Source organism: Muntiacus reevesi, chromosome 11 (genome assembly GCF_963930625.1).
Source record: "Muntiacus reevesi chromosome 11, mMunRee1.1, whole genome shotgun sequence".
NCBI lineage: Eukaryota > Metazoa > Chordata > Mammalia > Artiodactyla > Cervidae > Muntiacus > Muntiacus reevesi.
In genome coordinates, this window is record NC_089259.1 from 11932367 (window position 1) to 11953480 (window position 21114).

The 21114-nt window shown below is 41.1% G+C and overlaps 1 protein-coding gene across 2 annotated transcripts in view; it reads right to left on the reverse strand.

The window, feature by feature from the left end:
• Window positions 1–21114, reverse strand: part of EPSTI1 (epithelial stromal interaction 1) — a 96244-nt gene that overhangs the window by 36643 nt on the left and 38487 nt on the right. For both annotated transcript variants that reach the window (XM_065901961.1, XM_065901960.1), the window contains exons 6-7: window positions 20608–20681; window positions 3677–3770 (exon numbers count right to left, since the gene is read on the reverse strand). In XM_065901961.1, the coding sequence (XP_065758033.1) occupies window positions 3677–3770; window positions 20608–20681 (168 nt within the window). The remainder of the gene's footprint in view (window positions 1–3676; window positions 3771–20607; window positions 20682–21114) is intronic.

A 21114-nucleotide genomic window follows, 5' to 3' on the forward strand; every position in this document is an offset into this window, starting at 1 on the left:
GTGGCTCAGTAGTAAAGAATCTGCCTGCCAATGCAGGAGACACAAGAGATGCAGGTACCATCCCTGGGTAGGGAAGATCCCCTGGAAAAGGAAATGGCAACCCACTCCAGTATTCTTGCCTTGAGAATTCCATGGACACAGGAGCCTGGTGGGCTGCAATCCATGGGGTCACAAAGAGTGGGACACAACTGAGCAGATAACACACACACACACACACACACACACACACACACACACACACGGGTTAAGTAAACAAAGAATGGCAGCAGCAGACAAGAGACACTGGGAGAGGCAAAGAGCAGATTCCTCCTCAAGCCTCCAGAAGAAACCAGCCCTACTGACACCCTGACTTCAGTCCGTTCCTCCTCACGTCTGACTTCTGACCTCCAGAACTGCAGAGATTCCATTTGTGTTTGAAGCCCCTAAAATGGCAAAAACTCACTACAGCAGCAAAGGAAATGTTTCACTAAGAATGTAAAGAACTGGAATAGAAGTGGGTTTGAATGGCATGTGAGGGATCTGTGCCTCTCAGTGTTGACTTTTTAAAGGACATGTGACACATGGATGGAAACTAAAGCAACCTGCAGTAAGTGTCCAGAGTGGTGGCCGTGAGAGTGGTAGCAGTAGTGGCCAGAGAGGCATGAACTAGCGAGCAGTGCTCCTCAAACATAAACGTGCACACACGTCAGCTACGCCCATGTTAAACTCCGGGTGCTGATTCAGGTCTGGAGCATCATTCGGGCACCGCCTCTACTGCTGGGCCATGGCCCACACCTGGAGCTGCAGAGACCTAGACTGCAGGACCACAGAGAGGCGGGTTGTGGGGGGAGAAGGTGGAGGGGCGGAGGCACAGACAGGGCTTTGTGCATAAGCTAAGGCATTTTGACTTGACTCTGGAGGACAGGGGGAGCCACTGAACCGTGGAACTACAGGATGAGGTGGTATTTATCTCAAAGGATTAATCTCGGTAGAAGAGGCAGGGGGAAGCAAACCAGAGACTGGTTGTGCGCTGATGGTGCAACTGGAAACATTCTATGATATGACTCGGGGTGAGGGTTATGATGCTGCTGGTACGTCTGCTTCCACACCCAGTATACATCCATGTGCGAGTGAACACTGTGAATTTCTCCTCTCTGATGTTCTGACCTACAGGAATTTCCTTGTTTTTTACATTGGCATCATATATAGTATTTATTAAATTCCCATCTGCCATGGTAGCCCCACATTTAAAGAAGTGGGAAGAACAACCATTTTCTCAGGAAAGTTGCATTATGTAGTAAAACTGAAATAGCTTTAAAAAAAAAAATTGAAACCTTGCAGTTCCTCACACCCCACATATTTGGCTATCACGCAGTGTCACCTTCTGCGCATTGACCATAGTTAAAGCAAACCGCAGGTGTCTTCCTTTAAATTCAGAGGTGTAGTGTGCATATTTGATTTTCCTAAAGCATTAAAAAAATGGTTCTGCAATGCATTCTCTGAGGAATTCTATACATATGGATTAGACAGTATGAGAAGACTATAATATGGGTAACAAGTCAGTAAATATATTGATCACCCACAAAATATTAATACTTTGGTGTCAAAATGGGAGCAGCTGTTGAACGCTGTTGGTGAGGAGCCATCCTGGGTGCAATCCTGCCCCATATTTTCTATTAATAGCCTGAGGATCTTAGGACTAAGGCGCTAATCAATCCACAGGAAATGCAGCTCTGGGAGAGATTACTAATGCTTGGACAACAATATTGAAATTCCAGGAGGATCTTGTTCAATTGAAGAAACGAGCCAAAATCAATAGTGCAAGCACACAGGTGTTTCAGTCACAGGATTCAAGACCCTTCAAACAGAAACCAGGACCATCCTGCCGGCCAAACACCCAGGTGGTAAAACTATCCAATGCCTGTCTTGCCTCCCCTCCTCCATCATGAAAAGGCCGTGTAGACATATGTCAAGGAACATCTCTACACGGGATTAACCCTACTACCTACAGCTCCTCAAAGCTTCTTCCTCCAGTACCCTGCAATGAGAGGGATGATGGATTTGATATGACTGGTGGAGCCCACATTTAGCAAATCTGGACTTTGGAACACCGTGATCTTCAATGCAGGGGAAAAATAAGCAATGAGAGGTTTCTGGTAAGAGTAGAATGACCTTTTCCCAAGGAGCGTCATAGTATCTTCCTGACATTTTAAAATGCAATCACTAAAGAGAAGGAGGGCTGGGGGAAGAGGACAATCAGACGTATCTAACAGCCTCTCGTTTACCTACCCAGACCCTGAAAAGCTGTCTTTCTAAAACCTAAAACAACCTTTTCTTTAAATTACAACCCTTTCCCATGGTCATTCTTGCTCCCCCTTAGTCAGTCAGTAACCAAGCTCTGCCCTTTTCACCTCCTAAGCGTTCCTCTGACCTACACTCTCATCTCCATCCTCTCACCCACCACTCTACTTCAGACCTTCATCATTGCTCGCTGAGTCTAATATGGAAGCTTCAGAGACCTCTCTGTTATTTCAGACCCATCCTTCACCTGGTTACCAGTGTGATCCAGCAGCCAAAATGCAAATGTGACCTTGAAGCTTCCCTGTTTAAAACATCTCAGTACCTTCAGGACTCACAGAATGAAATTCAAGTTCATTCAGGTGGGCAGTGGTGTTCCACCACGGGCACCAGGAGCTTCCTGTATATGGCATCTCTGAAGCCTCAAAGCCTGGGAGATGCTTCTAGTATCTTCTGCCCAGGGTGTCAGGGCTGCTACACATTCTGCAGTACCCAAGACAGCCCCCCCAATGGACCAACCCACCCAGACTGCTACAGCTGAGGAACTCTCCCCAGGGCTTCTGACTTCTTCTCCAGGCTCCTAGCTTGCCCTTCTCAACTGCAGCTACACAAAATTCATCCATGCTTTTCCTTGCCATTATACCTTCATTCTTTCTTCTAATTCCTGAAACCTGGAATTATACTCTCTTGTGACTCATCTTTTAAGCTTCAGCTTTCCAACGGTTTATATCCTCTATACTCACCACTCTGCTCTACACCTAGTTCTCCTCTTCACCTAACTTAGGTCCTTTTAGGCAGAAATTGTATGTGACTGGTCCTTGTTAGTATAGTGGTGACTATCCCTGCCTGTCACGCGGGAGTCCGGGGTTTGATTCCCCAATAGGGAGGCAATACGCCCTTTTTTGGGGCTTTCCCAGGTGGTGCTACTGGTAAAGAACCTGCCTGCCAATGCAGGAGACACAAGAGATGTGGGTTTGATTCCTGGGTCAGGAATATACCCTCGAGAAGGGCATAGAAACCCACTCCAGTATTCTTGCCTGGAGAATCCCATGGACAGAGGAGCCTGGCAGGCTACAGTCCATGGAGTCACAAAGAGTCAGACATGACTAAGCAACTTCGCATGCATGACAGAACTTACATAAACATACAAATCTGAGGGATGGGTGACTGGGTGAGAGCACAGGTTTTTCAGAGGCTGCTGCTCGTCCCAGCGCCCATGATGCTGGCAACAGGTACAAGCATTGTTTTACAGCTGAGACGATAGTTGAGGTCAGGGTTTCAGCTCAGATCAGCTCTGCCTTTAGTTCCAAAATTCTATGCTGTAGAAGTCACTCTCTGGCCCTAATCTTCACCCACTTTAAAAAGTGCCCCACGGCACCCTGCATGATATTCCACTCACCCAAGCCGAAGACTGTGGATTGTGACCAGCAGCTGGACGGGCTCCTCCGAGTGGCACGTCGGCCTCAAACCTTCTCAAGAGCTCAGTGGTTTTGCTAGCAGGAACACAAACAGGTGTTAGCGCCCTCATAACAGAAGAAATGTCCCTCTTTATCGTGCCTTCGGATACTAGCCTAGACTTTCATCGGGGATTACGAAAAGTGTCCTCGATAGAACAAAAGCTGAGTTTGTGGGCATGGTAAGAGTACAAGATCAAAGCAAAATGCTATTGCAAGATTGCACCTCACAGTTTGAAAAATATCATACTAGGCTTGTGGAATGTGAACCTACTGTTTCATTTTTTTCTGCTTCATGTCCTTTGACATGGAGATAAATGCCCTATCAGATTCCACAGTATGGGCGCTAATTTCCTATCTGAACACTTAAAGCTTTACGACTCAGACTTCAGTGCAGGGCTGTAGAATGAACATCCCTCCCCTGGTATGGTGTCCCTCACAACTTGCTGGTGCCATGTTAGGCCCTTCACCCTCCAGGGGTCTCTCTTCCAGTCATCTCACTGCCCCCGTGGCTTGGACTACCCTCAGGATACACAGAGCCGCTAAGCCTGTCACTCTTAACCATTTAAGGTCATGGGCCCCTTTGGAATTCTGAAAGCAGAAATGGCCCCTCTCCTTATACATACACACACCCCTTTGCATTTAATTTGCACCTTCCATGGAAGAAAGACGTGCTGCCAGTTCTGATCTGTATCTCTTTTTAGCTCTGAGAGGTTGTGAAAGGTGTACCAAGACATAACCTCAGTGTTTTTAATATTTTACTGATTTATTTGATTGCCAGGTCTTAGATGCAGCATGCAGGATCTTGTAGTTGCAGCACATGGAATCTTTAGTTGTTGCATGCTAACTTAGCTGTAGCATGTGGGATCTAATTCCCCAACTGGAGATCAAACCCAGATCCCTGTATTGGGAGCATGAAGTCTTATCCAATGGACCACCAGGGAAGTACTCTTAGTTTTAATAAGTTGATTTTCCCTTAAAAATCTAAACCATCACCCCAATTTCTCCCTCCAGTGTGTCAAGCATAGAATGCTGGAATTGTTTCCTGGTCCTTACTTTTAACAACTGCCCCATTCTGCCGCTGATGAATTTCTATTGCTTTGTCCTTTCCCCATGTAATTGGTGGAACTTTGATCCCCTTACTCTGTTTTCACAATCAAATAGCTCAGCAAGGCCTGGTTTATACCGCACGAGACCCTGGCAGCATGCTCTCCTTCTGCCTTTTCCTTCTGTCACCCCTCTGTTCCCCCTCATATTTTAGGCCTGATGCTAAGATCTAATTTGTCAAACACTTAGGACATGGGCATCAAAGGAGACACAAATGGTCTGGTAAAAATAAATGGTATCCAGTGAGGGCAGGAATCAAAATAAGGAATTAGAAGTTAAACAGAGATGCCAACATCACTTCAAATAATTACTTAGGTAGAACATGGCATCTGAACAAGGTCAGAATCTTCAGCTGGGAAAGGAAGAGCTGAAAGTTAAGCGATGAACATAACCTGCAGAAACACAAGGCTTCAGCAGCTGAGACGAGCAGCCTTTCCATTTGTCTAGGGTTGCTTATCTTGCCCAGAGTAGACAAGGAGACTAATGTCGCAGAAGCTGGAAGCTGCCCCATTGTCTGAGGCTTTATGAAGCCATCAGTCACAAGTGTAAAAAGAAGAGTGTTGCCAGAAATTTGGTTGAGATTTCTGAATATCCTTAGCTGAGAACAGACTATGGGAGCAAGCAGCAGAAAAGAAGCACCGTGATAAGCAAGTAAGGAGCTTCAGACCAGGTCACCAGCAGCCCTGCACTGTGTTCTAAGGGATGTTTCTTACCTGCCAACGCCAAGCACAGAGCCGGCTGGCTAGGTAACCAGCAGCCATCACCTTTGTGCCCATGATCACTGCCCCATTCATGCTACAAGATCAGAGCACAGTGACAGGGCCACAGGACTGTCAGAGGCATACCAGTAGAGGCCTGTGAAGAATGTGGATTACTCCCAAGTGATTAACTTTACAAACAAGAGAAGTTCCAAGTTACCAGGCTAACTGGCATTTTTCTATTATCAATACAATAAATTCCATAGATTGGCTGAACTGGACTGGAATGCTTGCAGGTAATTATGGTCAAATTCAATAAAAATAAAATAAAGAACCTCCTTGAGGCTCAAAAGGATGAACATCTACTGGAGGGGAAGTCCAACAAAGCTAAGAACCCTAGACTCCAGCACTGAGTCACCCTTTTGTTGGGGTTCCTTCTTTGCCACCACTCAGACTCTGTCATCTAATGAGGGGGGTGATCCTCTCCCACGTTAGCACTTTAGCCCAGGCACAAATACAGGATCCCTTCCTTTATTCTCCAGAGAACACCTGAGAATGGACCACCAATAACAGACTGGTTTTGAAGATTTAGTTAACTTTAATTCATCTCCAACTTAGGACGCATCTTTCCTACTTGTCCTTAGGGTGGTGCCTATGGCTTATCCTAAAAGGCCTCTTCAGGGTAACATCTGCTGCTGCTGCTAAGTCGCTTCAGTAGTGTCCAACTCTGAGCGACCCTGTAGACGGCAGTCCACCAGGCTCCCCATCCCTGGGATTCTTCAGGCAAGAACACTGGAGTGGGTTGCCATTTCCTTCTCCAATGCATGAAAGTAAAAAGTGAAAGTGAAGTCACTCAGTCATGTCCGACTCTTAGTGACCCCATGGACTGCAGCCTACCAGGCTCCTCTGCCCATGGGATTTTCCAGGCAAGAGTACTGGAGTGGGGTGCCACTGCCTTCTCCATCTGTTGTAGCAGATACTTCTAAATATCCATCAAAATGAAAGTTCTCTTCTAGTCATATAACCCAACCATATTTCCTAGCTTTCCATGCAGCTAAGGTTGGCCACGTGGATGTTCTGACCAACAAAATGAAGAAGGAAGTAATGCACACTACTTCAAGGATGAACTGATAATAAGCTTCCCATGCATGAGCCTCCATATATTTCCCTCCTCCTTCTGGAGGTCTGGAATAGGGACAAGCCCTAGCACAAAGCTGGAAGTCATTTGTGTATTGAAAGTGGGAGAACCACTGGTTTTGGTGTCTGAATATCTGCGTGGAGGGGGCCTCTTCTCATACCTGTACTCCCATGTCTTACGTCAAAAAATAGGGCTCAAATAATTATTTTATTTTGAGGTTTGTTGATTACAGCAATGAGTCAACCCTACTAATACAACTAATCCAAAATCACCGCAGAAGGTGATTGAAGCCATGAAATTAAAAGATGCTTACTCCTTGGAAGGAAAATTATGACCAACCTAGATAGCATATTAAAAAGCAGAGACATTACTTTGCCAACAGAGGTCCATCTAGTCAAGGCTATGGTTTTTCCAGTGGTCATGTATGGGTGTGAGAGTTGGACTATAAAGAAAGCTGAGTGCCAAAGAATTGATGCTTTTGAACTGTGGTGTTGGAGAAGACTCTTGAGAGTCTCTTGTACTGCAAGGAGATCCAACCAGTCCACCTAAAGATCAGTCCTGGGTGTTCATTGGAAGGATTGATGCTGAAGCTGAAACTCCAACACTTTGGTCACCTCATGCGAAGAGTTGACTCATTGGAAAAGACCTTGATGCTGGGAGGGACTGGGGGCAGGAGGAGAAGGGGACGACAGAGGATGAGATGGCTGAATGACATCACCGACTCGATGGACATGAGTTTGAGTAAACTCCGGGAGTTGGTGATGGACAGGAAGGCCTTGGCGTGCTGCGATTCATGGGGTCGCAAAGAGTCAGACATGACTGAGCGACTGAACTGAACTGAACTGAACTAATACAACATAATATACACCATAATATACAACTGAGAATCACTTCTCAGTTTAGGTTATCAGTTTCACCAGGACATGAGGAGAGGCCAAGAAGGGCTGAGGAACAGTAGAAAAAATAGAATTCTCAAGAGTTAAGCTCATCATCTTAGTTATTTCAGAACCTTAGGAGAGGAGAAGGTGAGAAAGGGGAGGAAACCACCAGTCCTTAAGGCTGTCTCGGTGTCAGGTCTAGCAGTTGCCTAGGCTCATAGTGTAACAATGAATAGGCATTTATCTCAGTACCACTAAGATTTGTCTGGTTTGAGGACAAGTGGGGGTTTGGAAGGAGAAACTGGAGGGCGAGCAAGTCAGGGAAGGAGAGGGATATGGCTGGTTATATTGCAATATGATGGAATATTAATGTTAATGGTGATTCATCAATCAAAAAGTTCTTGACCTTTTTGAAAGGATAAGATATATGGGAAAGATCACAGAGAGTGAAATGTGTATGTGTTGGCTCATTTAAATAGGTCAGAAAGACAAAGATAATTCCTATAAGGCTTAAAAAAAAATTGTTAGAAAAGACAACCAGCATCTCTAACGTTCAAGGAAGAATCAGTTTATATAAAAAAAAAAACTTATAATAGTTACCAAAGGGGAAGGGGGTGGGGTGGGGGGATAACTTGGGAATATGAGATCAACAGATGCACAGTACCATACATTAAAAAGATAAACAACAAGGATTTTTTAAAAACAGTTAGTTTAAAAACGTTCACTGAGATCTGTCAGAGCTCATGAGTCAGGCACCTGCCGCCCGTTACACCACAGGCTACAAGGCGTGCCATGCACCCTCCTCTGCCTGGTTGCCCACATCCAACGCTGGACCATGACAGATAAGGAGGTGCTAATAAAAACGTTAAAGGACCCATTGTAACCCTCAAGAGTCATAATTAGGAAGGCACGCTCCCTGAAAAAGTAGCAGTTGATAAGTCTCTCTTTTTGCCTTGCGGGGTGGATGGAGTAGTTTTTCCTTCTCTCACCACCTATCAGCTGACACATAAACTCCAATCCCTGCAGAGCACAGACAGTGAGGTAAACGAGTGAGGGGCGCCTAGACAGAGGGCGGCCAAAGGAACACCTCTCAGTAATATTCACAGTACACACACCAAGAACTTGCTGACCTAGTACTGTGCTTGACACGTACCCGGTGCGTACGTGTGATAGTCGCTCGGTCTTGTCCAAGTCTTTGTGACCCCATGGACTGTAGCTCACAAAACTCCCCTGTTCATGCAGTTCTCCAGGCAAGAATGCTAGAGTGGGCAGCCATTCCCTTCTCCCGGGGATGCTCCCAACCCAGGGATGGAACCCAGGTCTCCTGTTCTGCAGACAAATTCTTTACCATCTGAGCCACCAGGGAAGCCCATACATACCAGGTACAGTACAAACTGTTGAATTATGAAAGCACATTTCCTGTGAGATACTATCAATGTGTTTATATTTTTACCAGTGTAACAAAAATTTTAATTGTTTTTCTCAAATATTTTTTTGTTTACATTTGTTCTCTTTGGACTATGTGTTTCAATCCCTTTGCCAGTTTTTCTAGAGTTGCCTTTTTCTTATTAATTTGGAAGAGTTCTTTGTGAAACTAAGCCTTTATTATTTTTGAAGCAAATAGTTTCTCCTAGACCATCTCTTACTTGTAACGTAGTTCACTATGTCGCCTAGCATAAGTTTTTCCTGTAGTCAAATCTGTATTTTTTTCTTACGGATTCTAAGTTGTGCACATAGCATAGAAAGGGGTTTCACCACAGAACTTTAAAAGCATTCTTCACTACATTCTGTGTCGAGTTAATACAGCATGTCAGATTATCTTTCCTCTTGACAATGATTTGAAAAAATACTTGAATCAACAGCTAAAGTACCCTGATGCTGGGAAAGACTGAGCGCAGAAGAAGGGCACGACAGAAGATGAGATGGTTAGATGGCATCATCGACTCAACGGACGTGAATCTGAGCAAACTTCAGGAAATATGAAGTCCAGGGAAGCCTGGGTGCTGCAGTCCATGGGGTCACAAAGAGTCGGACATGACTGAGAGAATGGTAGACTCTCTTCCATTCCCTGTTAACTGCAACACCAATAACACTTTGTTATTATTACCATACCTATGTTGTATATGACTCATGTCACCAGCTTCTCCCTTGTCCCTTCAAGTTTTCAAGTCTATTTTTTAATATTTTTCTCTTTAAAATTGGTTTATCATATTTCATAAAAGGTCCTGTTTCATTTATATTTGAATAGGAGTAGAATTATCTTTACAATGTTGATTTTTTCCTCCTGTAGTAAATAGATATTCTATATTTATTTTCATCTTATATTATGTATTTTTTAATATATAAAAGTCCATTAGACTTACATTCACCTGTTTTACAATGTAAATAGATATTGTAAATGAAGTTTTTCTTTTAATTATATTTTATAATGGACTTTTGATGGTGTGTCTGATGGTGTGAAGAAGGAAGTATTTACATACTGATTTTAGATTCATTCATGATAGCCAAACTTTGATTAATTCTAACAATTTTTTAGTTAAGTCCCTTGAGGATTCTTTAGTTAAGTCCCTTGAGAGGTTTTAGATAAAGAATCAGAGTCACTTATCTCTTCCTTTCCAATATTTAAGTTCTCTCTTTGTTAGAAACAAGTTCTAATTTCCTATCTAAAAATCAGTATCAGTTGTAAATAGCAAATACTCTTGTCGTCCTGTTCCTGATTTTATTGAAAAAGTTGCCTTCTTTTTCTATTTTCAAACCAGTTGGACCTAGTGTCTTTTTTAAGATGAGATCAAACTACATTTTCTCTTCCACTTAGAGTTTTTATTCTATTCAGGTTTCAAGTCTACTGGCATACTTTTTCCTAGGAAATTTGAGTTTAAAAAAATTAACAGAAGTAGGACATAGTATTTCTCTTCTAGAATTTTGGCTATATGTCCTTTCTTATCCTTGGAGTTATTCCTTATTCTTTACTCAGACAAGTCAAAAGTTTATCCATTTTATCAGAGTTTTACAAAAAAACTTAGGTTTTGGTTTATCAATGATAAATTTTTCTATTCAACTTCACCACTTTTCTCCCTTTAATTATTCCTCCTTTCTGGTTTTTTTTTTTTTTTTTTTTTTTGCATTTATTTTAGTGCTTATTTTATTTCCATTTTTCTAAAAGCTTTTAAACCTCTACATTTTAGAAATAATTTTGTAGTCACAATCCATAGATTTTTATTATTTTTTTTTCCATAGATTTTTAATGTGGAATACTTTAAACATTATATTCTCTTATCCTAAAGTAATTTGTAATTTCAGTTTTGGTTTCAAATTTTTTTATCCTAATAGTCTCCCACATCCTCCCAGGAAACCTGAATCTTTATTTTTTAATTGAATAATAATTAACATACAATACTCATTTCAGGTATAGTGACTTGATATTTTTATGCATTATGAAATGGTCACCACAATAAATTCAGTATGGTGACAGATGGTAACCTAACATTTAAAAAGGTAATTAGAAAAAAATTTTTAAGTGGATAGACTTTAAAATTTCTTATTGCTTAATTTCTAATTTTATTATATTTTTTTCCCTTAGGAATGGTGACTTTATAGACTTTGGGAGTATTTTGGGAATTTACTGAGAGTCTTTGAGCCATTTTGTTGTTTAGTCACTTCAGTCATGTCCGACTCTTTGTGACTCCATGGACTGTAGCCTGCCAGGCTCCTCTGTCCATGGGATTTTTCCAGGCAAAAATACTGAGTGGGTTGATATTTCCTACTCCAAGGCTTTGAGTCATGGCCAATGGTAATTAAGTCATATTTGTAAAGGATAGATATTTTCATAAACCAGGCACAGTATGTCTATATAATCAAGCCAAGTCATTGTTATTCATATCCTCTATGCCTACTGAAATTTTTTTGGCTCACATGATGACCTATTAATTTCTATGGAGAATTAGTTGAATAAAAGGAAAATTTGACAAATCCATAATCTACATACAGACTTCAGCAGTTTCTGTTTCATACATTACACATCTCTATTGGTATTTATAGCTCATATTATCTTTTGGATTGCATATTTTACCTGCATAAAATATCCTTTATCCTACTGAATGCTTTCATCTTGAATTCAGTTGTGTCTCATATTAATATTGCTACATTTGCCTTTTTTATCAGCATTTATGGATATATGTTCTATGCCTTTATTTTTAGTTGTGTAGATATCTCTAATAATAACATACAGCTAGATTTTGGGGGTTTTTTGCAATCCAAAAGATTTTAATAAGGAAACTTAGCTTATATAACCTTTTACTGTGATTGCTGCCTTGTTGCTTACAAAACTTCCACACCCTTTTCTGCCTTTTGTTATAATTATCAATTTTTCATTTGATTTTTCTTATGTTTTTGTTATATATCCTAGTTGTACATGTAATACAATTAAATATATGATAAAAACATAATTACCTATTTTTTCTATTAATATCTGGAATTCACTAGCATTCACTCATACAAAAAATACTTGTTTTGCTTCCTATCCTTCTCTGTTCCATCCATATGCCTCTTCTAGCACTGAAGCCCTCCATGATTTTAATTTGATCATGTTGATTCTTAATAATGGAAAAGAAAAATGTTAATCATGTATTTGACTATAAATGTCATTGTCTTCTTTATTCACAATTGTTCTGATATCTCTTCCTCTTTCTTGGATCCCTTATTTGTTTGACCAGAGTTCATTTTGTGGTGACATTTTTATGTAAATATCTTAGAATTCACACAGAAGTGATAAATAGACAGAGTGCCTGATGAACTATGGACAGAGGTTCGTGACATTGTATAGGAGACAGAGTTCAAGACCATCCCCAGAAAAGAAATGCAAAAAGGCAAAATGGTTGTCTGAGGAGGCCTTACAAATAGCTGTGAAAAGAAGAAAAGCAACGGAGAAAAGGAAAGATATTCCCATTTGAATGCAGAGTTCCAAAGGATAGCAAGGAGAGATAAGAAAGTCTTCCTCAGCAATCGAAGCAAAGAAATAGTGGAAAACAACAGAATGGGAAAGACTAGAGATCTCTTCAAGAAAGTTAGAGATACCAAAGGAATGTTTCATGCAAAGATGGGTTAGGTAAAGGAAAGAAATGGTATGGACCTAACAGAAGCAGAAGATATTAAGAAGAGGTGGCAACAATACACAAAAGAACTGTACAAAAAAGATCTTCATGACCCAGATAATCATGATGGTGTGATCACTCACCTAGAGCCAGACATCCTGGAATGTGAAGTCAAGTGGGCCTTAGAAAGCACCATTACAAACAAAGCTAGTGGAGGTGATGGAATTGCAGTTGAGCTATTTCAAATCCTGAAAGATGATGCTGTGAAAGTGCTTCACTCAATATGCCAGCGAATTTGGAAAACTCAGCAGTGGCCACAGGACTGGAAAAGGTCAGTTTTCATTCCAATCCCAAAGAAAGGCAATGCCAAAGAATGCTCAAACTACTGCACAATTGCACTCATCTCACGCACTAGTAAAGTAATGCTCAAAATTCTCCAAGCCAGGCTTCAACAATACGTGAACCTTGAACTTCCAGATGTTCAAGCTGGTTTTAGAAAAGGCAGAGGAACCAGAGATCAAATTGTCAACATCCGCTGGATCATCGAAAAAGCAAGAGAGTTCCAGAAAAACATCTATTTCTGCTTTATTGACTATGCCAAAGCCTTTGACTGTGTGGATCACAATAAACTGTGGAAAATTCTGAAAGAGATGGGAATACCAGACTACCTGACCTGCCTCTTGAGAAACCTGTATGGAACAACAGACTGGTTCCAAATAGGAAAAGGAGTACCTCAAGGCTGTATCTTATCACCCTGCTTATTTAACTTCTATGCAGAGTATATCATGAGAAATGCTGGGCTGGAAGAAGCACAAACTGGAATCAAGATTGCCGGGAGGAATATCAATAACCTCAGATATGCAGATGACACCACTCTTATGGCAGAAAGTGAAGAGGAACTAAAAAGCCACTTGATGAAAGTGAAAGAGGAGAGTGAAAAAGTTGGCTTAAAGCTCGACATTCAGAAAACTAAGATCATGGCATCTGGTCCCATCACTTCATGGCAAATAGATGGGGAAACAGTGGAAACAGTGTCAGACTTTATTTTTTTGGGCTCCAAAATCACTGCAGATGGTGATTGCAGCCATGAAATTAAAAGACGCTTACTCCTTGGAAGACAAGTTATGACTGACCTAGACAGCATATTAAAAAGCAGAGACATTACTTTGCCAAGGAAGGTCCGTCTAGTCAAGGCTATGGTTTTTCCAGTGGTCATGTATGGATGTGAGAGTTGGACTGTCAAGAAAGCTGAGTGCCAAAGAATTGACGCTTTTGAACTGTGGTGTTGGAGAAGACTCTTGAGAGTCCCTTGGACTGTAAGGAGATCCAACCAGTCCATCCTGAAGGAGATCAGTCCTGGGTGTTCATTGGAAGGACTGATGCTGAAGCTCAAACTCCAATACTTTGGCCACCTCGTGCGAAGAGTTGACTTATTGGAAAATACCCTGATGCTGGGAGGGATTGGGGGCAGGAGGAAAAGGGGACGACAGAGGATGAGATGGCTGGATGGCATCACTGACTCAATGGACATGAGTTTGGGTAAACTCCAGGAGTTGGTGATGGACAGGGAGGCCTGGCATGCTGCGATTCATGGGGTCGCAAAGAGTTGGACACGACTGAGCGACTGAACTGAACTGAACTGATGCAGGTAGCTTGTCTCCAGGATAGGGTTGGGGGTGGTGCATATCCCCCCAGGCATAGTATGTTTACCAGGAGCTCTTTCCAGGCCCTGGGGCCTTCTTAGTGCATCTCTTATCTAGAAGTTTTTAGACTCTACCCTTGCAGGTAAAGGCCAGAGTTAGCTGGTCTCTCTCTTCTTCCTCTGCTGTCCTTGTTTCCCGTTCCTTTATACTCCACCTTCTCCCTCCAAGTACAGTGTCTGATTTCTTACATGGTTTATACTGATTAATCTTCTTTTGATTAGCAAATATTAGCCCCACCCCATTGCTATATATGAGGAAACCGAGGCTCAAAGAGGTTAAACAGGAATTTCCTGTTAGTACAGTAGTCAAGACTTGGTGCTTCCACTGCAGGGGGACGGGATTCAATCTCTAGTTGGGGAACCAAGATCCCACATGCCTGGCAGCCAAAATAAATAAATAAAGCAGAGAGATTAAAAATGTTAGGAGAGAAGTTAAATTTTGAGACCAGGCAGGCAGTCTGGTCCCGGATATACCCTCCCAAGAGGGGAACAGTGATGGTATGATGTTCCAGTGATGAGATACTTAAGTGAAACTATTTTGTAAGTGGCCAGTCAACTTTTTTTTTTTTTTTTTTTTACCAATTATTAATCACATCCTAAGAAAGACAGAAACTCTTCCTGACATCCAGGAGCTGGCCTGGCACTCATAGCTAAGCCTTGGTCTTCTCCTATTGAAAGTAATTTCATACAACATCGGTCTCAGAGGAGGTCACTTTATGGCTTATGAAAAAATAAGACTGCTCCATGACATGGCTAAACAAAGAAAAATGTATGAACCTTGTCTAAACTACAAAAATGACTATTAAACTAAACCCCCAATGTTTTGGAAAATGATAGAGACTGCTGCTTATTAATCAATTACAGTATTAATCTCACTCTGATCTTCCCTCCTTTTAAATAACATATCTGATACCTACTTTGCTATACCCCTGGAATTAACACAACATTGTTAATCAACTGTACTCCAATATAAAATAAAAAGTTTAAAAGATACTCGATACCTAATGACTGTTACTCTTGCTTGCTGATAGCAGCCAACCCAGAAGAAAGCCCTGTCTTAAACCCTCTCCCACATCACCCGACACAGGCCCAAATCCTATCAGTCTTTTCGTATCTATAAGTTCACCTCATTAGCATAAGACAGAAAGTTATGAATAGGATGACTTTTGGTTCACCTTACTCAGATTATAAAATGTGAGGTTGGATGTAAGCCTACCATATGGATAAGGGATCACTGTGGCCCTTTAGTGTCTTTTAGAAGCTCCCATGAAGGGCATTAGAAGTTTTGTGAGCATATTAGAAGACAAACTTGGAACCTAAGTATGCATATTCAGCAGACCTGCCTGGATCCCTGGCTCTTAGAAACTAAAACAGATGAAGATGTGCCTCCTAGGAACTAATCACAATATCATTCAAATGGAAGTAAAAGAGATGCATGGCTCCAATGGCGGAAATGAAGAGAACTCCCAACATTACCATCGGCAGGTAGAGTGCATGGTGATGCTTGGCAGCGTAGGACAAAGAAGGTCCTATTTGGGAATGAGCTTGGTTCCAGATGCTTTTCCAACCAAGGTTTTAAGAACTGAGCCCTGGGCTTGCCTGTGGTCCAGTGGGTAAGAATCCACCTGCCAGTGCAGGGGACATGGTTCGGTCCCCAGCCTGGGAAGACGCCACATGCTGTGGAGCAGCTAAGCCCGGGTGCCACAGCTGCTGGGCCTGTGCTCCAGAGCCCGGGGCAGCGCAGCTCCTGAAGCCTGCAGGCCCTAGACCCTGTGCCCCACAACAAGAGAGGCCACCACAGGGAGGAACCTGCAGCTGGAGCCCCCGCTTGCGCAACTGCAGAAAGTCAGCACACAGCCCCGAAGACCCAGTGCAGCCAAAAATAAAAAATAAACAAACAAACAAAAAGGAACCGAGCCCCTTCTCCCCTAGGAATATTAAATATTGAGTCCACCCAGGAGAGCTCACAAAAGCCCATGTACCCTACAGTAAGTTTAACTGTGGAATTAATCTCATATGAGACCTGGAGGAGGATGTCATTCATGTGTGAGGAAAATCAGAGAAAGCAGACATAATTCCTTGGTTTTTCTTTTGCCTCCTACGGGCAAAATTTAGATCTTCCTTGGAAGAATCAGAAGTCAATTTTGCCCAAGTCTTTATCTCTCAACTGACCTATAGTCTTCTCCACAGCACCCCCACCCAATGCCATGGAGCTACAGTACTTATCACCCACCCCTAGCCAGATGTTCCTGACCACACCTCTAAAATACTCATTTTCCCTAGCCCCCCAAATTTCAGGACCAAGATCAGACTGCACCATTCACTGCATCTGTGACTTTGGGGGCAGACTCAAATTTCACAGTGGAGAGTCAGTTCTAGGATTCTTGAGCATGAAAGTGAAGAGTAGAATTTAAATTACACAATCCCTCCACCTGTAAAATAAAGATGATATATCTCTAATAGGATTGATCTAAAAATTAAATGAAAAATGTATATAATATGCCTAACATGGCTGAAATACCATAAGTTCTCAATAGTATAGCAGCTTATTATTTTGAAATAGCATTTTAAAAGAACCAAACACTTTCTATATTTTTAAAACTATACAAATGTATAATCTATTATATTAAATGAGTATTAGATAGGAATTAAAATTATAAATGCTTAAAACACACACAATTCTCATTTCTCCAGCAAATCCTTACAAGAGCACTGTTTTTCCTAACACCTGCACCCAAAATGCATCTGATTGCCCCATTCACATCTTACCCTAGCCCCCATAATTCATTATGTAGTCTCCAAATTCAAACCTGTCTTGACATCCATCCAAAAGCCACATGGTTAGAAAGATGACTGTGACTCAAAATAAATTACCATTTAAATTAAAAATGTTGAAATTTGAAAAATGTAAATCACAACATCCTTTCTATGATTATAACAACACACACACAGGTTTATTAACTGCTACTTCAAATCCTTAAATCTACCAGTACTATTGACTCATAAAAAAATCCTGAAAAATCACATTTCACTCTTTATAAACAGTAAAGAATGACAGAGTAAAATAATGATGAAAACTATGCCAAGGTTAGAAGCCTATTTCTACCCTTCACTTTCATGCTCAAGAATCCTAGAACTAACTCTCCACCGTGAAATTTGAGTCTGTCCCCAGCCAAAATAGCAGACTTAATGCACCATTAATCTGGTCTGTTCTCAGCCACCAATTGAAATAGTCACAGTCATTCGATTGTTAAGGAAAACACAGTACTGCAGAAGTACATTCCAGAGGTCCTTTCATAAAAGCCATCCCGTGTGCTCCATCTGCATGTGCAATCTGCTTGTGTATTTTCAGCCAGCTTGCATGGGCAGATTAATGTGTACAATTAGAAAGCAACCTCACAGGCATTCAATAAACTGCCTTCATTATTACACTCAGGAGAGTCCCTTTGGATGTCAATAAAAGCCTAGTTTTCTGCCTGTTAGCTAAATAATTGACAACACTAAAAATAATCAGAAGCAAATGAACAAGCCTGGAACAAGGTGGTAAGAAAGAGCACATTAAGATTCCCATGATGGTGCCCCAGGATACTATTAGGAGCTTTTTCTCCAGCAACTTGGAGTCACAGTCTGCTCAAGTCCATGGTTGACCTTCTTTACGGAAAACAAAACAAAGAACACCACTCCCAGTCTGATATTTGAATTACACATATTATGGCATTGAAAATATTTCTTATTTGTGTTGCTATTTTGTGATCCTTCATTTGAACACCTTCAGAAGAATCTAACTTTGGGATGAGAGGATGGAATAACAGCCTGGTTGGTCTAGTGAAAACTTTGTGCTGTTAAAATTCTAACAGCTCAGGGGAGACTTCCCTGGTGGTCCAGTGGCTAAGACTCCATGCTCCCAATGCAGGGGGCCCAGGTTTGATCTCTGGTCAGGGAACGAAGATCCCACATGCTGCAACTAAAGATCCTGTGTGCCACCAAGGAGGTCAAAAATTCCCTGTGCTGCAATGAAGACCTGGTGCAGCTAAATAAATATTAAAAAAAAAAAAAATTCTAACAGCTCTCCTATTCAATTTCTCCACCATAAATTGACCCTAAGAAAATATGATAAAGGCTTGTTATACAGAGGATCCATCTTTTCCAAGAAGTTTTCTTTCATATTTCTAGCTATATAATGGTCATTTATTTCATTAGCTACTAGTCTTTTAATTTTGAAAGCACTTCAAAACAAAATATACTTAAAACACACACACATACACTTCTTTTTGTGTTTCTCAATAGGCTTTAAAAATCAATTTGAGATACTTCTCATTTTCAGCCAACTTCTCTTTTTCCTGGTTAACTGGGACTTTTACGATAAGCAGAAGAAAGCAAGAGTGAAATGTGCATGAAATTGAATTCAGCTCCACTGATAGTGTGTGAGGTGGCTGAGGGTAGAATTCTTTTTTCTTTACAGAAAAAGGATGATCTCTAATATTTAGTAAAACACAAACTCAAGAAGCTGGAGGACTAGGAAAAATAAAAAAGGTTTGATGAGACAATCTCCCACATCCTCTAAAACTCTAAGAATCTTATCCTTCACCTTATCGGGTTAAAACTTCACAGAGGATGGGCTTGTTTTCCTAGTCTTGTACCTAAGACTCCTCACAGTGAGAAGGTCTTCCCTGTCCAGTGTAAAAGGAGGATGCCACAGGATAAATACATTTTATTATGTATTACAATATATTACAATACTAAAGTACTATCTTATTGTCTCCAGGCAACATGCCCCCATGGAATCCCCGTGTCTCCTTCAACTCCTCTGATTGGCCAAGAAATCAACTCTCATCCATTATCTACCAAAGAAGGCAGAGGCAACAATACATTAACCCAAATCTATTGCCTGCCTCCCTCAATCTCTAGGAGAGGCAACTTCTCCTGGTGTTTAGCTTAACACCAGCTTCCTTACTGCATGCCTGCCTTAAAACAAAAGTGGGGAAAGATAATGCCATTCATTAGCACTTCCACCCAACCCCATTCCATCTCCCGCTTTTTACCTGGCCTGGGTAGCAGAGGCAAAGTACCCCATTTGGGAAGGGGCAAAATGAAATAGAGAAACATATTTTGCATTCCAACCTGAGTCTTAAAGCAAGGAGTTGTTGCTTACAAGAGAGGCAGGGAAATTTCAGTGGTATGAGAAAACCAGAGAGGGCTGTACTTAGAAGAGGAATATACTTTGGGGTGTCACATATGCTCACACCAACATGCCAATAAGCTTAAATTCTGCAAATGAGGTATAATGATGGAAATAGATAAGGGGAAGCAGTCAGAACAATCCATCTGAAAGTGGAAGGCCAATGTCTAGCTCTGGTGCAACCAAAAATCTATATAGTCCCTACAAAATGTGTTTTCTGATCCCATTCAACAAAAACCTCTCTCTGTATGAAGTTACTTATCAAATCCCCATAAAATGAAATCACTTGTATCCCATTTATATATTTTATTTAATCCTTACAAATGTCTGATGGGATATTACCAATCCTATTAGGGAAAAACAAAAACTATTGAGGTTTCAAGAAGTTTAGTAGTTTGTCCAAGGTCACAGCTGGAGAACGGAGCTAGGATTTTGAACCCAGATCTGCTTGGTTTTAATTCTACAATATTTGGTATTAACCTAGGGACAGAAATACAGTTCTTCGATTTTGTCTATTCTTTTAGGTGGTGTTACTTAGAGCTGGGACACAAACTTCTGATAAAGCACATTGTGGTTGCCCTATACACGTGGGCTGCTATGATTCCCAAGTCACACTGGAAAAAGTACCTTGATGTATGACCATCATTTGGAGCTCTGCTGATAACTATGAAATTATTTCTCAAATTTCATTTACAAAAATATAAGTCCTCAGTCCATTAGCTAAATCCCTAGTTAGATTCTGCTTGGGTACTTCTTTTCAAACAGCATCTTGCTTATATTGATGTTTCGGAAGTCTTCATAATCAAAACTAACCTGGATTACCAAAAAGTCAAGCCCTCCAAGTTATTTAGAATATGAAATTTCTCAAATTTAGCAGTATTCTTTCTAATCTGTTGACCACTAGCCACGACTTTCGTGAGTATAGATGTCTCCAAACTTGGAACCTCACTTTTAGAGTTCAATCACATAACTAATAGCCAAGAATTCATTACCAGATATTTTAAATAGTTACCATCACCTGGACTTTAAAAGCACAATGAACAACATTTCTGTAAAAGGTACAAAGTTCTGAAAACAAACTTACTATTGCTGATGCTCTCTGAAAGTTTCTCTCCTGAGGTTTTCTTGAAGTCTTTTTTTCTCCTCTAATTTGTTGCTCTGAAATTGCAAGTAACAAAATATTATCTTTTAAGGAAGCTTTAGGTGAAAATGTTGACTTAAAACTCAACATTCAGAAAACTAATGTCATGGCATCTGGTCCCATCACTTCATGGCATATAGATGGAGAAACAATAGAAACGGTGAGAGACTTTATGTTTTGGGCTCCAAAATCACTGAAGATGGTGACTGCAGCAATGAAATTAAAAGACGCTTGCTCCTTGGAAGAAAAGCTATGACAAACCTACATAGCATATTAAAAAGCAGAGACATTACTATGCCAACAAAGGCCCAGCTAGTCAAAGCTGTGGTTTTTCCAGTAGTCATGTATGGATGTGAGAGTTGGACTATAAAGAAAGCTGAGCACCAAAGAATTGATGCTTTTGAACTGTGGTGTTGGAGAAAACTCTTGAGAGTCCCTTGGACTGCAAGG